The following is a 23,379-nucleotide window of genomic DNA, read 5'->3' on the forward strand; positions in this document are numbered from 1 at the left end:
AAAATGAAGAACATCCCTTGTTTATTGATAACCCAATGTTATGTATCGGTTAAGCTACATCCAGGTTGCAGCACAAGTTTACCAAAAACAAGCAGCAGCAGCAAAGCCATAATACAGGCAGACAGACACAAGTAAACAACCATTCCCCAAGATGAAAAAATATTAGGCTTTGTGTGTGCACAAATGAGACTGGTCAAACTAAATGAGCAGAAACTAATAACCCATAAAATAATCTGGCACAGAGTACCTCTTAAAAGGTCAAGTTCTCAAGCAACCAACACTACCCAAGTAGAGGACATAGTAGCCAAGCTAAACATTTAGTACACAGCATTATTTTTAACATGAGAAGTGCCAAGAATTGTTAACACATGTGAAAAAAAATCGAAGTACTGTCTGGCTACATAAATGACCAGCTGATGTTATGTCAAATAATGTAACAGCATTTTAAACGCCAGTAGTAAGCTGCAGTTTGAAGACAGAGTAAAAATTCACTTAATGCTTTTCCCAAACACTCATTTCATAACAGTACTCCTCTTTAAAAAAAAAAAAAAAAAAAACACAAAACAAACTAAACTGATTAACTGAAGATTCCTATAAATCAAATAAATAACTGACACACAGGAATTTAACTTTTCACTGCTGTCAGAACACAGTGTACGACCCACTGTAATCCCCCATAACTCTCAATAGCCTTTTTTTTCTGAAGGCTACTACTAGGTCTGTAACTCAAATATCTGTCATCATTTATTGACTGAAATCCTTATTGATGTGCTGGACAAATGGAAGTCACGTACTTACCATAACACCAGATCCTTGTCATCATAGTCTGTCTGATATGTTTGGTACACAGCCACTTGTCAGATCTGATCTGGCAATTTTCTAGTGCTCTTCGTTTCAAAGCACCTTCATATTTTCCCCCTGGACTCCCACTGTGTAATGGGGAATACAAGATGCAAGGGACACGTTCCTAGCTCTGCCAAACTGCATTTATGCAAAAGCTTTCTGGGAAGGTTGTGAGGAATCACATGCTTGTGCTAGAGGGAGAAGGTAGAGTAGATTCTTGCATATGCCAGTATTCAGTCTAGCTGCGAGGGCAAGGAATTAAGTCCAGATACGGAAAACCCTGATGACTGCCCAGACAATGAGATCTAGTGATCCTATCTCACCCTAAGAGGAATGAATGGGCTGATCAGATTGCGTGTGTGTGTGTGTGTGTGTGTGTGCGTGTGGGTGGAGGGGGGGTAATTTTCTTTCTTTTTTAAATAATGCTGCACTGATATGCACAACAGACAGCACAACTATGCACCATTTATTACACTTGCCTTGGCATTCCAGGCAAAAATTTATTTTCCTCTTTCTTTGCACTTCATCCCAAGATATGACTCGCGTATTCCCTCCAGCATTTGCTTTCCCAGCTGCTTTGAAACTATTACTTTACCATTTTTAAACATTTAAAGTCTGGGCACAACTTATTTCCATGAAAGAGAAGACCATCTTTCCTTACCAAGCCATGTTTTCTCTTAACATCTTCCAAAACATCAGTGGCAGTACATTTCTGAAATGCAGTTTTATCCTCACAATCTTTAGTTCTTGTAGCGGACAGTCACACATTGCTGGTAAATATGGTCTACTTAATATATATGCTATATGGAATCTCCTGAGCTAGTCTGCATTTCATTTTACTTATTTATTTGCCTGACAAGACTATTTATAATGGGGGTATAGCACTTATCCACACTAACCAATTTCAGTATCAGCCCAATAGAGTAGAGAAAACATGTTCAACAATGTCCAACAATGAACAGCGGATATTATACAGAAATGGTAAACATGCAAGACTCAAATTAATATACAGTATTTAATCGTAGCAATGAACATATTTTATTTATCCTCTGCTGACCAGGTTACTCCCATTAAGTAGTGGTCTTTATTCAGGAACATGCAAGGTTTTATTCCTACTACAATGGGAAATTTAGTTAGGGCATCAGGGAACTTCCTATATCTTTTCTGACAGATGCTGTGGGATATTTTAAATCCACTCCAAAAACACCATATTATAATCCGTATTCAAATGTCCCGGTCAATACTGTTGACACAAAAATTTGTCCATAACATTTTCAGAAAATGTCTCAGATGGATTTAGGTTCGCACTATCTGAATCACGAACAAGTTTATTAAGCTCCAATGATTCAGAAAAACAAACTGGACTTACTTGTGATTTTTTTAAGAAAAAGAAGAAGAAGAAGAAACTGCCGAAGGAGCCGTCTTTCCTGGATTCCTTTTCGATCTGGTGTGTGCACTCACACTCTGCTTCTTAGCATTTTGATCACCTTTACGGTTCACTGGAACTCTCTAAAACGATATCTTCAAATGAAACGCTTTTTCGGCTTCCACCCACTTCAGTCGATTAACAGGATGAACCATCTTCACTTCCGGTAGTCCGTCTTCTGAAACTCCGACGAAAACGGCGCCCTTTATGTGGCCAATTGTACACCTCATTCTTCTCATAATCTTTAATGTCCCTGTTGAGTTTGGACTTTTTTCGCCCCATAACTTCATTTTCTAATTTAACAATTTTTTCATTTATGTTTTTAAAATTGCTTTGAAACACATTACTAGAAGTTTTACTCATGAGTTCTTGCTGTAACTCTATAATCTTTTTACGCAAATTTTCCATAGTCCTGTTGTTTTTCTTAATCAAAATTTTCAGCCAGTTAAGCGAACATTCCTGTGCTGCCTGCCTCCATTCAAGAAGCAGATCATTTGATATGTATGGGTATACTAATGCATTTGCACTTTAAGTAGATGTAGTTACAGCCAATTAAGGCTGATGAGTTAATTTATGTGACTATTTATATAGGATGTTAGTATATTTCAAATTGTTCCACTGAAGGCGAATTGCCGAGGTACCAGAACGGATTATTAAATGGAGCTATAATCATCCTAGTGTTGGTTTCCTTCCTTTTGCTTTTTGAGCATCTGGTGTTTTTTGGAATCGATTTTGGCATTTTAAATCCACCCAAGCTACCTCCAACTTAAGCAGATGAGACCTTAGTTTAAAGTCTCCTCCAAAGGATGACAGAGTGTGGCACCTCCCTAATGCACTGCACTGCACTCCAGTGCCAGAATGTCAATAACCTTGTGTGGAAAAAAAACACAGCCTTTCTCCTCTTCCAGGTGTCTGAGTTAATTTAACTGCTAAAGAATGAAGTGTTGTATTGAGAGTTTATTGAGAGTATAACTCAAGAACCACAGAGGTAGTCAGTAAATGTTCAAATTCCTCACAAGAACCAGCCAGTGCTCAGAAAGCTCTGACTCCCTGCCATACCTACACTCCAACTGTTGGCTGGCTAGCTACTTGGAGGGAAATCGGCAATCACAATGCAGACTACATCAGGACTTTGGTGGTGGTGGTGGTGGGGGGGGGGGGGGCAAGAAAGAGAGAAAGCTCACTCAACCCCAAAACGATATAAATAGAACTTTTTTTTATCCCAATAATTATACACAGTAGAAGGGGACTGTGGTTGGGTGTGGCCACTGCAGCAGTGAGGAATTCAAACATATGCTGTTATGGTAATCAAACTCACTGCTGCAGTAGTATTTGACTGGGTTGATTACTAAAGCTTATCCAACATAAGAGACGGAAGGAAAAGGGTCCAGGAGTCCCAGGAGAAAAACCCTAGCCAAGTCAGTCCTAGAACTTGAAAATAAAGCTAGTATGTAATGCTTTGTGAAAGTATGTAGAGGACCATGTAGTTGCCACAAGAATGCTTCTACAGTCTTCCCCTTTCCAATATGCCATCAAAGAAAACTATGCTCTTATTAATATTATTTGAAATTTGTTAACCAGGTTAGTCTACCTGAGCTAATGCCCTTTTCCAGCGGATAGGCAAGGAGAAAATCTCCAAGATGAAGGATTGCACAAAATTTTTTTAAGATTTAAAATTAAAGGTTAAGTATAACAAGTAAAACAAATGTGGTGCAGAAGTGAAAAATACACAAGTTTACAAAACAAACTGTACAAGAAAAAAAGGAAAAACTCCTACGAAAAAAATATACAGGCAGAATGATCAGAGTACAGAATAACAAATCTGTATACAGACTACAAAAATATGTATATATATTACAAAGGTTATTTGGTAGCAAAAGAGTTTACAAGAAGAGAAGTAGTAGAAAATGGGAAGTCAAGTTAGAAGAGGGTAAAGAAGAATATTTGGTCAAAACGAAGTTGCAAGTATGCCTAGGAACAAGTTAATGGCGGTTAAACAGAAGAGATTAAAGAGTTGTTTTGTCACGCACAAGAAAAAAAAAAAAAGAGTAAAAAGGGGGAAATGAAAGAAAAAGGTAGAGGAATAGGTTTAGAAGAACAAAGAGTATTAAAGCAGAAATTGGAGGGGTGAAGAGTAGAGTAGTAGAAAGATATTTTAAAATATTCTATTAGAATATTGTCCTTTTCTAGTGCCATACCAAGAATTCCACAGTTGTACAGATTTCCTCTAAAGGACTTGGTACTGACAATATAATACTAGAGCTGCAAAAGTATGACCAGGATATACAGAATCTGTTCTTCCAGTCAAACTCTCAAAGAAAAAATGATGGAAATACATGTTGAGATACAATTTACACTCAAAGTAGTAGGGGCATATAAGGGGATGTTTTCTACATATAACCCTATATGCATGGAAGAGGGAAAAGGTTAACCCACCATGAATAACTGCAACCTGAATAACAGGTGATATTGCATGCCAACAGAAAACCTATTTGTGGAATGGCTTGAGCAAAGTCTGAAATGAAGATCATCATTCACAGACAGATGTGCTGGAATGGGTGACAAATACCTTTTGCCAAAGGAGTAAACAGGTCATAGGGTAGTAACTCTCACAAATATCTGAGAACCAGAGGTAATAGAGGGAATAATCCTGGACACAGCCCTGGTTATAGGTGAGGCATCAACTAGAAAATCTTCTGCACTGGTTAACATAAGAATTCCTAGTAGCAGGATTTCTTGCTTCTTTTAGTACCTGCTGTGTCCTCATAAAAAAGGCACCTAAAGGGCATTACAATTAAATCAATCAGGCAGGCAGTTGCTGTGAAACGGGGCTGTATCATATTCCCCGTCCTGTGTGAGTAGATCCAATTTATTAGGAAGCTTGCGGTAACTAGTCATGGCCAATTCTATAAGAAGGGAGAACCACTGTTGCCCATGCAAGAAGGGAGTCACCACAATCACTTTTGGAGTCCTGAATCTTCATAATGACCCCAGAAATCAGTGGAAATGTATGTAGGAACATTCCTGACTACAGGAATGAAAATGTGTGTGTTTTCAGGCCTGCCTGCAAGGGGTCCTGGTGCAGGATTTACTTAATCATTTATTTTGATCTACTTGAGGTATTTCCCACAGCCGGATCCATTCCCCTCATTCAATTTCATTCAAGAGGGTCTGTCCTGGTTCCATTCTGTTTGCCACTAGATTTTACACCGACAGCATGCAAAATGTTTGGCGAGTTATATAATGTTATACAGCTAGCATCCAAGCTATCATGGCCAGCCTTGTAAAGGAGTAACAACTGGTCCACTCCCCAGAATTTCAGTACCACATCACTGTTGTATTTGCCTACAATGGCCCTGGGGTCCACAAGTCACAATGAGACTCTGCAGCATGGATAACAGCTAACATCCCCTTGAAATGTATGTGCTTTATTCTGAACCGTCTTACAAGCCTCCCAGTTTTGCCCCCATAAAAGTTAGGAGTCTTACTGAATCCACCCAATGTATTTTATTCCTGATAAATCCAAAAACAGGAAAGTACAGTTGTGTACACTTAACCACAAATGTAGATGCTCGAGTGTATTCACTGTTGCAGTCATCACTTGTCGGTTATCCCTGCTGGGTAGCCCTCGGCCAGCCTGAATACCAGAGTAAAGGATTTCCCTCCTGCGTCGGCTGTCCTGATACTGTCTGACGTCAGGGCTATAAAGAGTGGCACCCGACGGCATTACATCAGTCTTTCTTGCCCGAAGCAGAAGCAGTTTTGCAAGTGCGTTGGTCGGCTGTTGCCAGAGTGAGGAAAAATTTCTAAAGTTAAGTACTCCATTGGGGAACATTCTCTAGCTTTTAACCGATGTCAGAGAGTCAATAATTGTCTCAATTGTGGAAAGCAGATCCCACACTGAGACTTCCATTCTCCCTGCGTCACTTATTTAGGCCCAGACCACGATGTCCCCAGGTGTCGGTTCTGTGCCCTGTTTAATGCTAGAACCACAAGAAGAAGAGCCAATGCATTTCATTCCTGATAAATCCAAAAACAGGAATCTGAAAATCCCAGAGGATGAGAACATTGTGTCCACATATTTTTTAAACATTGAACTTTTCTCATGTGTAACCTGCATAGATGCCATGAACCCTAGAATCTCAGGATCTACTCTGGCTGAAGTCTCAGACTGGTTGCAGAACAAAAAAAAAAGTTTCCAGATACAAATTCATCTTTTCATGTGTTAGGAATGCCTTTAAAGGGAAAGGCACAATCTTGTGTGACAGAGTCAAGGACTTCTGAACATTTATCTGAAATCTCTGATTTGTAAGAGTGAGGAACCTCATGTGAAGGACTCTTGACATCTGGCAAAAGACTCTGCAAAAATCAGTAAGTCAGACAAATAAGGAAAATATATGAATACCCCGCAGCCTACGGAAAGCTACCTCTTGTGAAAATCCCTAATTAACTCACAGGCAATGTAGACAACTGATGATGTGATCCAGATGCAGGATCCCAGTAATTTTCTGAAGCTTTAGGCTATGGGAAAGCGATAAGCATCTTTTAGGTCTAATTTTACTGTAACAGACTCCAAAGGGTCAATATTTTGAATTTTAGTACTTGCACAAACTGGTTGAGAAATCTACAGCTGGTCTCCAGGAAAACTTGTTCTTTGAAACCAGAAGCACTCTAGTGTAGAAGCTTTTCTCCCTGTGGTCTAAAGGCAATGCGACTCCTAGGGAAGCATGTGTTGAAGAACCTGAGGAAAAACTGTTCAGTTTTTGAGGGTGGGGTAGAATTCCCATGAATGGAGGTATGTCTACTCAGTGCCAACTATAATCATCCTGAACCAGTATTAGTACAAGAGAGTCGGACACAATCTGCCAAAGGGGAAAACTGAGAGCCATTCTACAGGACAGACAGAGCTGCTGACACAGGATGGAAGGATGGAATGAATGTGCTGTCTGGCTTTTCAGATGAACCATATTGTCAGATGGAATTGGGGGGGTGAGTTTAAAGGAGTCCAGGGGGTCACATGTACAAAGGTATACACTGGGTAAACTACCACTAGGGTCTTTATAAGACTAACCACTCAACCTGACCCAATTGTATCCCCTTGTAACATGCGTGTCTTAATCGGAGGGGTATGTTACTTAGAAGGCTGCTAAAATGTCATATGAAGGTATGTTAGGAAATATTTACTACTGGTCTCTGTTTATAAAGTACAGTTTTGTACCTACCATAAATGTAGATGTTCGAGGATTCCCTTGCTGCAGTCCTGACAATTGGGGTATAGTCCGCGTCCCAGTCGATACCAGAGTATAAGGCTGGCGTCGGTCATGGCGCCAGGGTACTAATTCAGTCTTTTCTTGCCCCAGATGTCAGAAGACCCAAAAGACAAGTCCCAAAAACAACCTGCACCAAAAACATGTACAATATATACAGTAATATATACAAAAAAATAAGCATGTAAACTCACCTACACAACCACCCTGAAACACAGAGGGGAAGGAGGGAGGGTGGAATCCTCGAACATCTACATTTATGGTAGGTACAAAACTGTACTATGTTCTTCGTCTTCCCTTGCTGCAGTCCTGACAATTGGGTAGAATCCCAAAGCAGAGATAAGGGAGGCTGGCAAATTATAAAGTAGCAGGAGCTGACAACATGCCTTGTAAAACAGCTGTGGCAAAACCAGCTCTAGTCTTAGAGTATATAGGCAGGTGATAATGCCTAGAGAAAGTATGCACTGAACTCCAAGTAGCTGCTTCCAGAATATCCTTAGTTGCCACCCCCCTTAGAAATGCTGTTGAAGTGGCAGTAGCCCTAGTGGAATGAGGCCTAATCCCAGCTGGAACCTCTTTGCCATGATGGGAATAACAAAATGCAATGCAAAAGCCAATCCACCTAGAAATAGTTTGTTTTGACACAGGCTTGCCCTGTGAACTTAAAACAAAAGAAACAAGTAACTGCTGAGACTGCCTAAAATCTTTAGTCCTGCTCAAATAATTGCCTGTGTACATCTAAAGTGTGCAAAATCTTTTCCCCTTTAGTTTGAGGATCTGCAAAAACAAATGAATAGTTTGGTTTAAAGCCACACTAGAAACCACCTTAGGCATAAAGGAAGGATTAGTGCGTAATGATACCCTGTCCTTATGGAAAATCAAAAGGGCTCTACTGCCATAAGGGCCTGCAACTCAGACACCCTTCTTGCAGTAATAGCCAACAGAAAAGCAGTCTTCCATGACAAATATTTCAATTCAGCAGTAGCTGCAGGCTCAAAAGGTTGTAGAGTAAGTTTTTCCAACACAAAATTGAGATCCCAAGCAGGAGTAGGAGCTCTAGTGGGGGTCTTATATTCTTTGCCCCTCTAAGAAACTGCTTGAACAAAGGATGCGAAAACAAAGGTGGGTCACAATCATAGTGAGCTGAAATTGCTGCAGCATGAATCTTTATGGAAGAAAGACAAACCTTTGTCCAATAATTCAGTAAGATATTGAAGAGCCACACTCAAATTAGGCTCTGAAATCTCCAAATTCTTTGCTGTACTCCAAAATAAAAATCTCTTCCATTTTTCTCGTACACTCTCCTAGTACTAGGCCTTCTAGCTTCCATAATCACATTTAAAACTTGTTGAGGAAGCTGAGACCTACCATGCTTCAACACAGAATATGCCAAGCTGTGAGATGAAGAGATTGAAGCTTGACATTGAGCAGATGACCGTCCTTCTGAGATAACAGATGAGGAATCAGAGGTAAAGGCCATGGAGGCTTCTTTACAAGACTCCTTAGAAGTGGGTACCAGTGTTGCCGAGGCCAATCTGGAGCTATCAAAATCATCCTTGGCCTGTCCTGTCTGACCTTTAGTAATACCTTTGGAAGAAGAGGTAGAGGTGGAAAGGCATAGACATGAAGCTTTTCCAACTGAAAGACAGAGCATCCACTTTCCAAGCTGTGTGATGAAACCCCTTTGTGCAATACTTTGGCAGCTGGTGGTTTAGTGGAGAAGCGAACAGATCTATGTCTGGAGTTCCCCATGACACTGTCAATTTCTGAAATACATGAAGATCCAGTTTCCACTGTGGGGATCCATGATTTGTCTGCTTAATACATCTGCTAGGGAGTTCTGTGCTCCTGGCAGAAACCTTGCCTGAAGAGTCAGTTGCAGGCTTAGCAGTCTCCATAAAATCATTGCTTGCCTGCATAGAGGATAAGAATGTGTTCCCCTTGCTTGTTGATGTACCACATGACAGTTGTGTTGTCTGTCAGAATCAACACCTGCCCTGGAAGAAGTAACTCCTTGAACGCCATCAATGCAAACTGGACTGCTAACATCTCCTTCATGTTGATATGTAGATGCTGTAGTCTGGCAGGCCACTTGTCTTGTATCCACTTTCCATTTAGATGAGCTCCCAAGCAGTGTCCGAGGCATCTGTCGTTAAAATCTGACTGCCTCTGGCGGGTCACAGAGAGTCCCTTGTTTAGGTGACATTCCTGAGCCCACCACAAGAATTCCTTTTGAAGGCAAGGTATTATTTGAATGACAGTGTCCAAATCTTGGCAGTGCTGTGTCCATACATTTTGAGATACCATTGCAGCTTCCTCATATGCAGTTTGGCATTGGGAAGCACCAGAATAAGATGCCATGAACCCTAATGCTTGAAGGACTGTCCTTGCAGTCAGCACGGACTGATGAGATAGTTGATGGAAGTAAAGTGACAGACTCTTTTGTTTGTCCGGGGTTAAAAGGCCATCTGGGCTGCTGTATTCAGTCTCACACCCAGAAAGCACATGTCTTGAGAGGGTACTAGACTGGACTTTATTTCGTTCACAGAATACCCTAGGCATCTTAGCACTGCTATGACATATTCCAGATGCTGTAGAAGGTGTTCCTTTTCTTGAGCCAGAATCAGGCAGTCCAAGTAAGGATAAATTTGAATGCCTTGAAGCCTGAAGTAAGCTATCACTGGAGCCAGAACCTTTGTGAATACTCTGTAGATAAGCCAAAGGGCAATGCAGAGAACTGATAATGAAAATCTCCAGGCAGATACTTTCTGCAACTTAGCCTTATGGGCACATGAAGGTAAGCTTCCTTGAGACACAAAGTTACCATCCAGTGAACCTTGCCCAGCAGAGGTAACACTTGCTGTAGCGTCAACATCTTGAACTTGGGAATGTCCAGATAAGTGTTGAGGATAGATAAATCCAAAATTGGTCTCCACGTGTTCCCCTTCTTTGGCACTAGGAACGAATAAAATCTTCTGACACAGGGACTGGCTGAATAGCCCCTATCTGGAGTAACTGAGAAACTTGCTTGTGAGCCTCTTTTCTTTGTGGAGGAGGAACATCTGGCATGCCTTTGAAAGGGGCATTGTGTGGAAATAAAATCTGTACCCGTGATGAATGATATCCAGCACCCATCTGTCTTGAGTGATTAAATCCCAATTTTCTTTGAAAAGAGACAATCTTCCTCCCAAAGAGCTGCCAGACGAGAGTCCACTGCCAGCTGAAAAGGCAGGTCATTGGTTCTGCTTACGAAAGGACTGACCCCTGCCCTCACCAGAAGTCTGAGCAGGTGAACTGTCTGATCTAGGCCTACCCCTAGACTGGGAACCATAAGCAGGATATGTCCACCCCTTAGCAGGCCAATTTCTACTAAACTGGAGGCTGCACCTGCAAAAATCTTTAACAGTCTGCATAGACTTAGCTTTGTCCTCCATTTTCTTTAAAACTGCTTCCACAGGCGGTCCAAACAACACATCAGACTGTAAAGGAGCATCCAAAATCCTGGTCTTAACATGCTCAGCTAAATTCTGATCCTTCAACCATGCATGTGAAGAACAGAACTAGTAGCAGCCACCCTCGAGGAGGCCTGAACAGCATCAAAACCACACTGCAAAGAATGCTTACCCACTTGTTCAGACACATGAACCAAATCCAGCAATTCTTTACACTCAATACCTTCCGCCAAAGCATCCACCTTAGATTTCAATTGTGAAAGGAGATAATTCTGATATTTCAGCATATGAAATTGACAATTCACCTCATGGCTAGAGTGGAAGAAGTATACTTTCTACCCCACCTATCCAAAGCCCTTGCCTCTTTATCAGAGGGTACAGGATTTTAACCACAGAAGCTTTAACACCTTTAGGCCCCTGAGAAACAGTTTCTGGGTCCGCCCTGGGACTCTTAAACAAATACTTATGAGCTTGGCACCCTATAATACCTATCAGGCTTAACAGGAGCAGGAGGCAAGGAATCAGGGTTCAGAAGCCTCTGCAAAACATCCTCCACCATTCAACACAGGAGGAATAGCTAAGGGCCTATGCTGGGGCAAAACAAGAATTCCTAAGCCTTTTCTGGAGTCAGAGTAATCTTGGCCTTCCCATTTAAAGTGCTCCCTCATGGAGTGAAGAGTCTCTGAAAATGAAAAATCCTCAGGAGGAGAAGCTGAAGGGAATCATCCACATCAGAATCAGAATAAGGAAACTCTTGCAAGTCTTCCACAGAAGACTCTGAACACTGTTCAAAACTATCAAACTCCTGTTCCACCTAGGCCTCTTATCAGGTGGGGCATAGAACCTCTAATCAGAGTAATCAAATCTTCTGCCATTTTAAGCATATTAGGCACAGAGCCGAAATGCTAGGAGAAGCCCCTACAGAAGCTGAACTTGGCCTTCCTCTAAAAGAAGCTTTGGCAACAGAAGGAGGCCCTAACTACCTTGGGGAAGAACAGTTACCTGAGAAGCCCCTCAGCCTGGCCTACCTCCTGAGAGGGCACATCCTGTAACAGTAAAGTATCTGCCTGAGACTCCATAGAGACTCCTGGCAAAACCTCTGGCTCCCTGAGCCTTCTAAAGGACCGGCGTCGGGACTGCGGTTCCTCACCCTAGACTTCACTGTTTTGTCCTTGCTTCTTAGATGAAGCAGGCGCATCCGACGGCATAGTAGCTTCCCAAACACTAACCTAGCAATCAAGCCTCCTCTTAATAAAATCTAGCACAAACAACGTCGTGCTCAGGCCCTAAACAAGGTATACACAATGTATGATAATCCCTATGCGGTATCTGCTTCCCACAAGAAATACAGTTATTCACTTTTTCTGACATCGGTTAAATACTGAGGCAAGAAAACCAAAATGTTCTTAGCCAACTCTGTATTCGGTCTGAAACTAATCTCAATCTCAGACGCCAACCTGCACTAAATTGCTTCTGCATCGGACCATGCGGCAAAAAGCGGTCATGCGTTAGTACCCCAATTGTCAGGACTGCAGCAAGGGAAGACGAAGAACATCAGACCTGGGGACTATGTCTATAACAGACATGGGAGACGGATCAATGAGAAAATATCAGCTATGCCCTTCTGGAATTGGAATCGGGTAAAACACTTGCTGCATTTAGCAGTGACTGTGGATGCAAATATGACAGAGTAAGGTTTGCCCTATTGGCAAACCTTGTGGGTCACTGGCCAGTTCTTGTGGCACAGATGGATAAAGTCTTGAGTATGGTCCAGGTGCCACAGTCTGTTTAGCTGCATGACAGAGCTGGTAGGGAAGATAAGAATGCCCAACCTGAGGGGTGGTGGAGCTGGTCAAGGGCTGTAGTAACCCTCAGGAGGAAAGAGGCTGGTCCCTGACCTGGGGTGGGTGTCTGAAACATCAAAACACCAACAGAGAAGTCAAGGCTGAATGAGGAGGTCAAAGCTTGAATTAGGGGCTGCAGCCAACTGGCACAGAGTGTCAGGGGTTCAGCTCAGGGCCCACTGCTGTTCACACTGGTAATGGACTACATTAGCAAACATGTCAGGGGACAAAACAAAACTGTTGTATGCAGATGATGCAGCATTACAATCAGAATCTGAATAAGAACTTCAACAAGAGATACAGAGATGGAATGCAAAACTGAAGGTAAATGAGATGAAAGAATACACACAAGAACGTTATCAAGGCAGCAAATGGGGGTATCATAAGAAGCTGAAAACTGAGACAGAAGGTCAAACAGTGGAACAGGTTAACAGCTTAAAGTATGAGAGAGGGGTGACAGAGGTCAAAGTCTGAATCAAGGGCTGCAGCCAACTAGCACAGTGTGTCAGGAGTAGTGCGTGTCAAACAAATGCTAAACAAGCTGAAAAGGTAAGATATAGAAAACATTGGTGTGACCAGTACTACTGTATGTTACAGAAACCTGAGCAGTGAAGGCAGTGTAGTTGAGGAATTTGGGAGGAATGGAGATGAAGTGCCTGAGACAGTGGTATTATGCACATGAGACAAAGAAATGGGGACATCAGAGCACATTCCAAAGTAGCTCTGATTGCAGAGAAGGCCAAAGAACAGATTGCAGTGGTTCGGGCACATGTGTAGGAAATCAGAAAACAATCTGGTGAAGATTGTTTGGGTGAAACATGAAGAATGCAAGAGGAAATTAAGCATCTAGCAAAAAGATGAATGGTTTGCATGACAAAACACCTGCGACAGCCAGGTATGACTACTGAAGGTATGAGAGTGGCAGTGAACAGGGAGATGGCAACAATGACGTGACACTTCAACTCCATGTAAAACATGGGAAAAAGAAGGTTCATACGGATGGATGATGATGATGATATACATCACTTAGTGATTAATTAGAACAGTGTGTCAATCTCATTATGGATGAATGTCCTGGCAAGGTCCAAGTAGGCAGTGTGGACTGTATGCCCTTTCACTGTGGCCTCAGTACAACATTAAGAACTCAGCTAGGTTTAGCAGTTTACAGTTTCTCTTGTTGCAGTTCATCTTGTCTCAGCATGAAAACAAATTCTGGTTAACAAATTCTAAATAAATACAAAGCAGGCATTCTGTTTTACAAAGCACTCAGTGGTTCAGCAGTTTATGGTTTCGGTGTACTTCCCCTAGGCTTAGCATGGAAATGAAATGGGTCCAGGTGGATCACTGATCCACCCACTCATCTACTTTGGTTAACAAATTCTAAGTAAAAAAAAATAAAAAAGGCACGATCTGTATTTTATGAAGTCAAACTGGCATGCATTTAGAGACATGAGATCAACTACTGTTGTTTACTAGTTCAGCTCTAATGTGATTCACAGCCTTGCAAGTTATACTAGTGAGACTAACATGCCTGTACATTTCCAGGGTCAATAGTAGGACCACCTTTATTGCACGGGCACCACAACAAATGTTCCCATCACCTCAGGGATGTAATCACTGGAGAAACAGATTGAAGAGGTTATGGGGAGGTTTTTTACTGTGTTTCAGGCAGACATTTAAGAATACAGTAAAATCCCACTTACCCGGCACCTGTGGGGATTGGTAGATGCCGGATAAAGTACAGTGTTGTACCTACCATAAATGTAGATGTTCGAGTGTATACCCTGCTGCAGTCATCACACTTGGGTTATCCTGCCATCAGGCGGTCCCGCAGTCGGCCCGAATTCCAAAGTCTTGGTCCGGCGTTGGTTGCTGTCGCTTCTTCCCTGACGTCAGTGCGCCACGGGTATATCAGAGGCATCCGACGCCATTTTCTTCAGTTTTTCTTGCCCCAGATGTCAGGTGCCCCTAATAGGTAGACAATATATATATATATAAATATATATATATATATATATATATATATATATATATATATATATATATATATATATATATATATATATATATATATATATATATATATATATATATATACATACACATATAGCTATTTAAAAATAAAACAAAACCCTTAGGCACAAGCAAATACACCACAGAGGTAGTATAGGATAGAGTGGTAGAGATAAGTTCAGCTAGTTCAGAGGGGATGGAGGGAGGGTAACCTGGACTGCAGAAGGGTATACACTCGAGCATCTACATTTATGGTAGGTACAAAACTGTACTATGTTCATCGTGTTAACCTGCTGCAGTCATCACACTTGGGTAGAATCCCAAAGCTAAGGATGGGTGGTGGAGTCAAAGAGGGTTAGAGGAGGCTAGAAGGCCCTGTAAAACTGCAGTGGTGAAGCCAGCTCTAGTCTTAGAGTAAAGTGGTAAGTGGTAATGTTTGGTGAAGGTGTGTACTGAACTCCAAGTTGCAGTTTCCAAAATATCCTTGGTTGGCACCCCCCTGAGGAAGGCTGTAGATGCAGCTGCTGCCCTGGTAGAGTGGGGACTTATGCTAGCAGGAACTGGTTTTCCATGATGGGTGTAGCAAAAACGTATGCAATGTCCTATCCATTTGGAAATGGTCTGTTTTGAGATAGCCTTTCCTTGTGATGCTGTAGCATAGGATACAAAAAGCTGGTCAGATTTTCTGAAAACCTTAGTTTTATCCAAGTAGTAACGTAGCTGCCTGTGAACGTCCAAGGAATGTAGGAGTCTTTCTCCTTTGTTCTGTGGATTTGGAAAGAAGGTGGGTAAATGGATGGTTTGATTTAGAGCCACACTGGATACCACCTTAGGCATAAAGGAGGGGTTAGTTCATACAGAAACTCTGTCTTGATGAAAAATGAGGAAAGGCTCTACTGTCATTTGTGCCTGAAGCTCTTCTCGCTGAAGTAATTGCTAGCAGCAGGGCAGTCTTCCATGATATAAACTTTAAGTCAGCTGAGAAAGCTGGCTCAAAAGGAGGTAGCTTAAGTTTTTCCAGAACAAAGTTGAGGTCCCAAGTAGGTGTTGGTGCTCTCCTGGGAGGCCTAATGTTTTTGGCCCCTCTGAGAAACTGTCTTAGGAGTGGATGTGAAAATAGGGGAGGATCCGTGTTGTAGTGAGCTGAAATAGCCGAGGCGTGGATTTTAATAGATGAAAAAGAAAGCCCTTTGTGCAACATCTCAGTTCAATATTGTGAAATCTGAGGTATGTCAGGCTGAAGGGTATTTTGGCCTTTAGCTTGGTTCCAGGTGCAAAACCTTTTCCATCTGTCTGAGTAGGCTTTCCTGGTGCTGGGCCTCCTGGCCTCCAGAATAACATCCATAGCAGCTTGTGAGAGAGGAGCTGGCTGGTTACTTAGGTGATTTGCCATGCAGCCAAGTTTAAGGTTTTGAGTTGGCTGTGTAGAATCTGATTGTCTTGCTGTGTGAACAGATGGGTAATTTGTGGTAGAATCCATGGTGGGCCCTGGGCCATATTCCTTAATAGTGGGTACCAGTGCTGGCGTGGCCAGTCTGAGGCAATGAGTATCATTCGGGGTCTCTCCATCCTGACTTTCAGCAGCACCTTTGTGAGAAGGGGTAATGGAGGAAAGGCATATACTGTCAGCATTTTCCAACTGAATGAGAGTGCGTTGACTTGAGTTGAATTCCAGGCTTGACGGTGAAAAGTCCTTGTGCAAAATTTTGTTAGTTGATAGTTTTGGAGGCTGGCAAATAGGTCTATGTCTGGGAGTCCCCATTTTGGAGTTATCATTGCAAATACTTGTGGATCCAGTTTTCACTCGTGGGGATCCATGATGTTTCTGCTTAGGTCGTCTGCCAAGGTGTTCTTTTTTCCTGGCAGGAATTGAGCTTGTAATTGAACTTGGTAAGCCAGTGCTGTGTTCCACAAGGTCATTGCTTGCCTGCATAGAGGGTAGGAGTGTGTACCCCCCTTGCTTGTTTATGTACCACATTACTGTGGTGTTGTCTGTTCTTATGATAAGCTGTCCTGGATGTAAGAGGTCCTTGAAGGCTGCCAGAGCATTTTGTACAGCTAGCATTTCTTTTTGATTGATGTGCAGATTCCTTTGATCTGCAGTCCATATGCCTTGAATGCACCGTCCTGCCATGTGTGCCCCCCAGGCATAGTCCGATGCATCTGTTGTCATAGTTTGCCTGGCTGCGGGTAAGGTGAAAGGCTGACTCTTGTTGAGGTGACATGCCTGTGACCACCATAGGAACTCCTGTTGAAGGTAGGGAATAAGAGGTATCATTGTTTCCAAGCTGTGGCTGTGTTGAGTCCATATGCTTTTTAGGTACCATTGTAATTTCCTCATATGCAGTTTTGCAAATGGTATTAGTAGTATGCAAGATGCCATGAAGCCCAAGGCCTGCAGAATTTTTCTTGCAGGGAGTTGGGTCTTTGTTGCCATTGCTCTGAAGTATTGAGTTAATTGTAGTTGTTTGTCTGGCGTCAGATAAGCCAGCTGGGCCGTTGTATTCAAGCTGGCACCCAGGAATGTCATATTTTGTGAGGGCACTAGTTTTGATTTCTTTTCATTTACTGTGTACCCTAGGCAACTTAGAAGATGTTTTACAAAAGCCAGGTGTTGTAAGAGAATGTCCTTGCTTTCTGCTTGGATGAGGCAGTCGTCCAGGAATGGGTACATTTGAATTCCTCTTTGTCTGCAGCATGCAATTACTGGTGCCAGGCATTTTGTGAAGACCCTGGGAGCAGTAGATAAGACAAAGGGCAATGCAGAGAATTCGTAATGGGTTGAAACGGAGGTATCTTCTCCAATTTTGTCTGATAGGGACATGCAGGTATGCCTCCTTGAGGTCCATCGTTACTAGCCAAGCTTTCTTGCCCAACATGGGAAGAAGCTGCTGTAGTGTTAGCATCTTGAATTTGGGTACTTGCAAGAAGGTGTTTAAAATTGAAAGGTCCAGAATGGGTCTCCAAGCATTGTCCTTTCTGGGGACTAGAAACAGCCTTGAGTAAAATCCTTGGCCTTGCTCCTGTGTAGGTACCAGTTGAATGGCTCTCATGTCCATGAGAGCTGTAATTTGTTTTTGTGGCTCTGCCCATTGATTTTGTGGCAGGTTTGGCATTCCTTTTATCCTTGGCAAGGTGTGGAAATGGAATCTGTATCCTTGTGAGATAATGTCTAGGACCCATTTGTCCTTTGTGACGATGCGCCATTTGTCTGCAAAAAGTGCTAATTTTCCTCCCAAGGGAGCTGCCAGGAGAGTTTTGCTTGGCAGTTTGAGGTACAAGTCATTGCGTTTGCCTTCTAGTAGTTTGTGGCCTGTCTTCTCCTCCTTTCTGTGTTGCAGTGCCCCATTGGCGAGGTTTGTAAGGGATTTGTGCTTGTCCTCTGCCCCTTGGGCGCCTGTATTTACCCCTCTGTGGTCTGTCAGAAGCTGGAAAGGACCAATTTTTTGTTGGCCAATTTCTGCTGAATCGTGGGGGCTGTACTTGTAAGAAATCTTTGACCGTCTGCATAGATTTTGCCTTATCCTCCATTTTCTTTAAAACCTCCTCTGCTTTAACCCCAAATAAGACATCCTGCTGCAAGGGTGCATCTAGTAACTTTGCTTTAACATGATCAGGCAGAGATTGTTCCTTTAACCAAGCATGCCTACGTATAACAGACCCAGTAACAGCTGCTCTAGAGGAAGCTTCCAAGGCATCAAAACCACACTGTAAAGTATGTTTGCCCACCTGTTCAGCTGCATGCAACAGATCCTGCATTTCCTTGAATTCAGACTGTTGAGGGTGCGTGCCCATCTTTTGTTTTATTTGAGACATGAGGAATTGCTGGTATTTAAGCATGTGAAATTGACAATTTAGCGCTCTCATAGCTAGAGTAGCTGAGGTGTAAACCTTCTTCCCCCACGTATCTAGTGCTCTGGAGTCCCTTTCAGAGGGTACAGGATTTTTAGCCATAGATTGTCTCTGGATCAGCAACAGGGCTTTTGTATAGGAATTTGTGAGAGTCAGGCACTCTATAGTATCTATCTGGTTTGGCTGGAGCAGGAGGCAGAGAATCTGGATTTAGACTAGATTCTAGGAAAACATCATCCACAATGTCTAAAACTGGGGGGATAGCAAGGGGTCTGTGCTGGGGGAGTAAAAGAAACTCTCGGAGCCTTTTCTTTGAGTCGGAGTAGTCCTGACCTTCCCAGTGGAAATGTTCCTTCATGGTATGTAAGGCTTCCCCAAAGGAATAATCTTCAGGGGGAGAAGCTGAGGGAATGGAGTCTTCAGCATCAGAATCTTCATAAGGGGGAAAGGAGAAATCCTGTTCCTCAGAGGAGCCTGAGGAAACAGACACCTGATCAGAGGAGGCATAATCCTCCTCTTGTCTAGGCCTTTTGTCGGGGGGGGGGGGGTGTTGGGAACCCCTGATCAAAGAAATTAAATCTTCAGCCATTTTAAGCATCTGTTTCTTAGGCATAGGGCCTTGACCTGGAAACTGAAGAGTAGTCTTTTTTGGTTTTAGAGGAGTCTTAAGTTTAGCATACGATTTTATGGTGAGAGTAGTCGGTCTGAAGACACCTTCAGAAACCAAAGGTGTTTCTACAGCACCGACTTCTCCTACTACAATGTCGTCGGTAGGGCCTAAAGAAAGTGGCTGCGTTGGCCTAGAACTCACTGCTGGAGAATCCAAAGTGGTCTAGGGATCCAATTCAGCGGTAGCCAGGGGCTGTGTAGGTGCCTCACTGAAAACAGGCGACCGGCCCAGACGAGGGCTCGAAGTCTGGCTTGGATCTAGGCAGCCTTTCTTTATCTTTGCGTTTTTTATGCACGCCGGTAGTCGGTTGCTCCGACGGCATTATGTAATTAAATTTCCTACCAAAGTAGTGTCGTGCGAAATCAAAGCGTCGCTTAATAGTTCGCTTATTGAACCTAGCACAAAACCGATAACCAGTGACGTCGTGGTCTGGGCCTAGGCAAGATATACAAAAAGAATGAAAGTCCTTATGAGGTATTTGCTTCCCACAAGAAATGCAATTAACTTTTTCTGACATCGGACTGAGGCAAGAAAAGGTCCCCCAACGGGGTACTTCGCTTTGAAGACTTCGGACTGAAACTCGATTCGAAAATCTCAGGTGTCGGCCGACCGGCACTTGCGAACTGCTTCTGCTTCGGGCACCGCACGGCAAGAAAGACTGAAGAAAATGGCGTCGGATGCCTCTGATATACCCCTGGCGCACTGACGTCAGGGAAGAAGCGACAGCAACCGACGCCAGACCAAGACTTTGGAATTCGGGCGGACTGCGGGACCGCCTGACGGCAGGATAACCCCAAGTGTGATGACTGCAACAGGGTAACACGATGAACATGAGTAGTTTCTGGTTGCTTGAGAACCACTTTGCAATTTTTGACTGGCTCGTATGCCGGTATATGAACCAATCAAAAAATCACAAAGTGGAGCCTCTTCTGTTCAATGTGGAACAGAGTAAAAGTGGCTCCACTTTGCATTTTTTGATTGGCTCGTAGATGGGCATACGAGCCAATCAAAACTGCTGGTTGTTCGAGTTCTGGTTAAGGGAGACTCTAGTGTATTGTCAAGAGCATGGAACTGATATTTTTAATTCTGGGAAGTAAGGATAAAGCGGCATGGGAGGGGAGGGCAAGGTGGGATAAAGTTGGAAGAGAATTTGTCAAGAACAACATTATCCCTTGGGAGTCAGTGAACTTCAGCTTTGAATTTATTAGCAAGTGCTCATTTCCTAAGCATTTAAACAATTACCAAAGTGAAGCAATAAGTCTGATACAATAATAGATCAGTATTAAAACACAGTATTAACTGAAACAGAACTTAAACAGCAAAATGTAACACAATGCAAATTACCATTAAAATGTTATACAAATGGTTGCTAACACACCAACATTGTCCTGATTTGCAGAGTTTGAAGTTCATACAGCAGCGCAAAATGTCTTATTCAGTCAAGTCTAAGCAAGATAAAATTAGCAAGTGTTTCAAAGTGGCAAAGTCTTGGTAGACCATGAACAAAACCTATATGCTCTAGGACAGAAGATGGAAATAAATAACTCTTGGAAAAACAAAACAATTACTGGGGGGATGGAAAACATGCCAGCACTGAATCCTCATCAAAACACTTTTTACCCACCCTCAAGCCCAGATTACAAGAAAGCACCGACACAAGACTTGGCTAATGATTTGATGACTTAAAAAAAAATGATGACATCCCAAAACATGGGATGGATATTTCTTTCTAAACCACCAACTGATATCACGACATACGGGTATGTATGCAGATACCAGTACAAGAGCTAGACTTTGAATTCTATGTCTAGATCCAGGTCTCATAAGGAAAAAGCCCAATGACCCCTGAGATAAGGCCTCTAAAGTCAGACGTGGAAACAGTAATAGTGGCTAATGATTAACTACATTGAACACCCCCACCCCCCCCCAAAAAAAAAATGACAAGCTGCATTATGGGTGGGAAATAAAGAATTGAATGGGGAGACTCGTGAAGTAGTAAGTGGATGTGTTTATTAAGCTGCAGTTTAAATCAAACTGCATAGCACTGGTGGCACACAGGAACAGCTATCGATATTGCTGATTGGCAAGGTTTGGTTCTCCAGTTTCATTTTCAGCTCGAGTGCCCTTTGTGTGGAGTTTTTGCAAGGTGTTTTGGGTTCTTCCATCTGAATCATGGGTGGGTGAGTTGGCGATCCTCCAAATATGTCCCGTAACATAATGATGCCATACCCATGACAAATTTCTCTGCCTTGTACCTGCTAAATATTGGGATATGCTTGGACTCCTGTGAATTATTGACCTGGATAAACTAGGTAACTGTAAAACTAATGAATGAAACACGGTAAATGGCTTCTGCCAGAAACAATGCTTTAGGGTATGCATAGCACCTGTGTTTCAAACATTCAGTAAAAAAAGGCACAGTAAACACGTTTACATTCTGTAATTCACAAGTAACAAAACTACCTCTGCAAATACACAACACGAAGCACTGGCACTCAATGCACCACCCAATCTAAGTAACACAGCTACAGCTAATCATTTTAAAAAAGCCCACTGCTTAAACATGCTCTACAAATGTGCAAGGAAAAAATACACCAACAGTACTTGCAAACTAAACTGAAAACAAACTACTTAACCAGGTTTATCTGAAATTACTTAAGTTTTACGTACCTTGTGCAAGCATGTTGAATTCCAAAAACAGAGCTATGTGATAAAGTTCCATCGCTTCCTCAGCCCTAGTCATGTTTGGTTTTCCTGCTACCAAAGCCTGAACTTCACTTAAGCTCCCCACAGATGGACTACTATGCAAAACAAGGGACATATCCACTACGTCTGTGTACATACAATGCAAAATAACTTTAGCATATTTTTTGGGAATGATGGATTCATCCAACACAATTCTTGTTGGAGTCTGAAGTGTTCGATCTGTAATTTCTTCACCAGTTCTTATACGTCTTTGAAGAAGATTTCTAAAAAAGGGTGATCGTGCTGACAGGATTGCCTTGTGTGCTCTAAGTTCTTCCTCTAGGCAACCCTGGTTTCCACCAAATGTTTCTAACTCGGGATTGGAAGCAAAACTTAGAACAGCATCATAATAACACATGTAATCAAAGAGTCCGCGTAAATCTACAGCTAAAGAATTAGGTGTTCCAAATTCTTCACTCAGCTGGATCAAAATATCAACATTTTGAAATCGGGAGTCATCCACAGCAAATTCCCCAGTATAAAGGTAGTGTAACAAAGCAGAAAACATAGACATGTCAATACCAGCAGTATTTATGTCCATCATTATCTCTGCCCCATACTCTGGGGAAGATGATAACAATGTCTTAAAAAAGGGGCATCTTGCAGCTAAAATGGCTCGGTGAACAGGGAAACAGGTGTCTTGAAATATTAAATCCACATCAGTGCAGTACTTGTACTCATAAAGGTCTGCCAAATCTTTCTGTAAAGTCCTGGTGTCTGGCCTTGCCAAACTTGCTTGCAAAGATAGTTCTTTTAAGGCAGCAGTACCTTCATATTCTTCAACTAATGCATTAACATCCCTTACATCCCAGCCACAGAGTAGTTCACGCATCTGCTTGACATGATCAGCAGAGCGACTCGATTTCCTTCGTTTAATGAACTTTTTTTTAAGTGTTGCAAGACTGGAAGATTTCTTCTTCTTGTCCTGAGGTTTCTCATGGCCATGTTCAAGACTGTACAGCTTTGAATCACAGCCATAGCCTTGCTGTGAATAGGATGATGTTCCTGTGCAATACACAAAAAGGTTCAAGTTAATACTTGTCATGCAGTTTGCATGTACACATACCTTTCTAAAATTTATGCTTACTTTAAAGTTAACAGCTGTCACATTATGACGCACTGAACTGAGCAAATTGAGAACCAGCCATAAAAGCAGACTTTTAAAAAAACAAAGGTTTTACATCCTTCTTGTGTAACAGATCAACAGCTTCTCTTTGGATATTGCTTGAAAACTAAAACAATGCATTTCAATCTTCAAAATATTGTA

At 42.3% G+C, this 23,379-nt stretch overlaps 1 protein-coding gene across 1 annotated transcript in view; it reads right to left on the reverse strand.

The window, feature by feature from the left end:
- Positions 1-23,379, reverse strand: part of BTBD7 (BTB domain containing 7) — a 1,417,647-nt gene that overhangs the window by 960,284 nt on the left and 433,984 nt on the right. The window contains exon 3 of the mRNA XM_044074574.1: positions 22,038-23,117. Coding sequence (XP_043930509.1) covers positions 22,038-23,117 — 1,080 coding nt within the window. The remainder of the gene's footprint in view (positions 1-22,037; positions 23,118-23,379) is intronic.

Source organism: Protopterus annectens, chromosome 6.part0, assembly GCF_019279795.1.
Source record: "Protopterus annectens isolate FY-2018-M chromosome 6.part0, PAN1.0, whole genome shotgun sequence".
Taxonomy (NCBI): Eukaryota; Metazoa; Chordata; order Ceratodontiformes; family Protopteridae; genus Protopterus; species Protopterus annectens.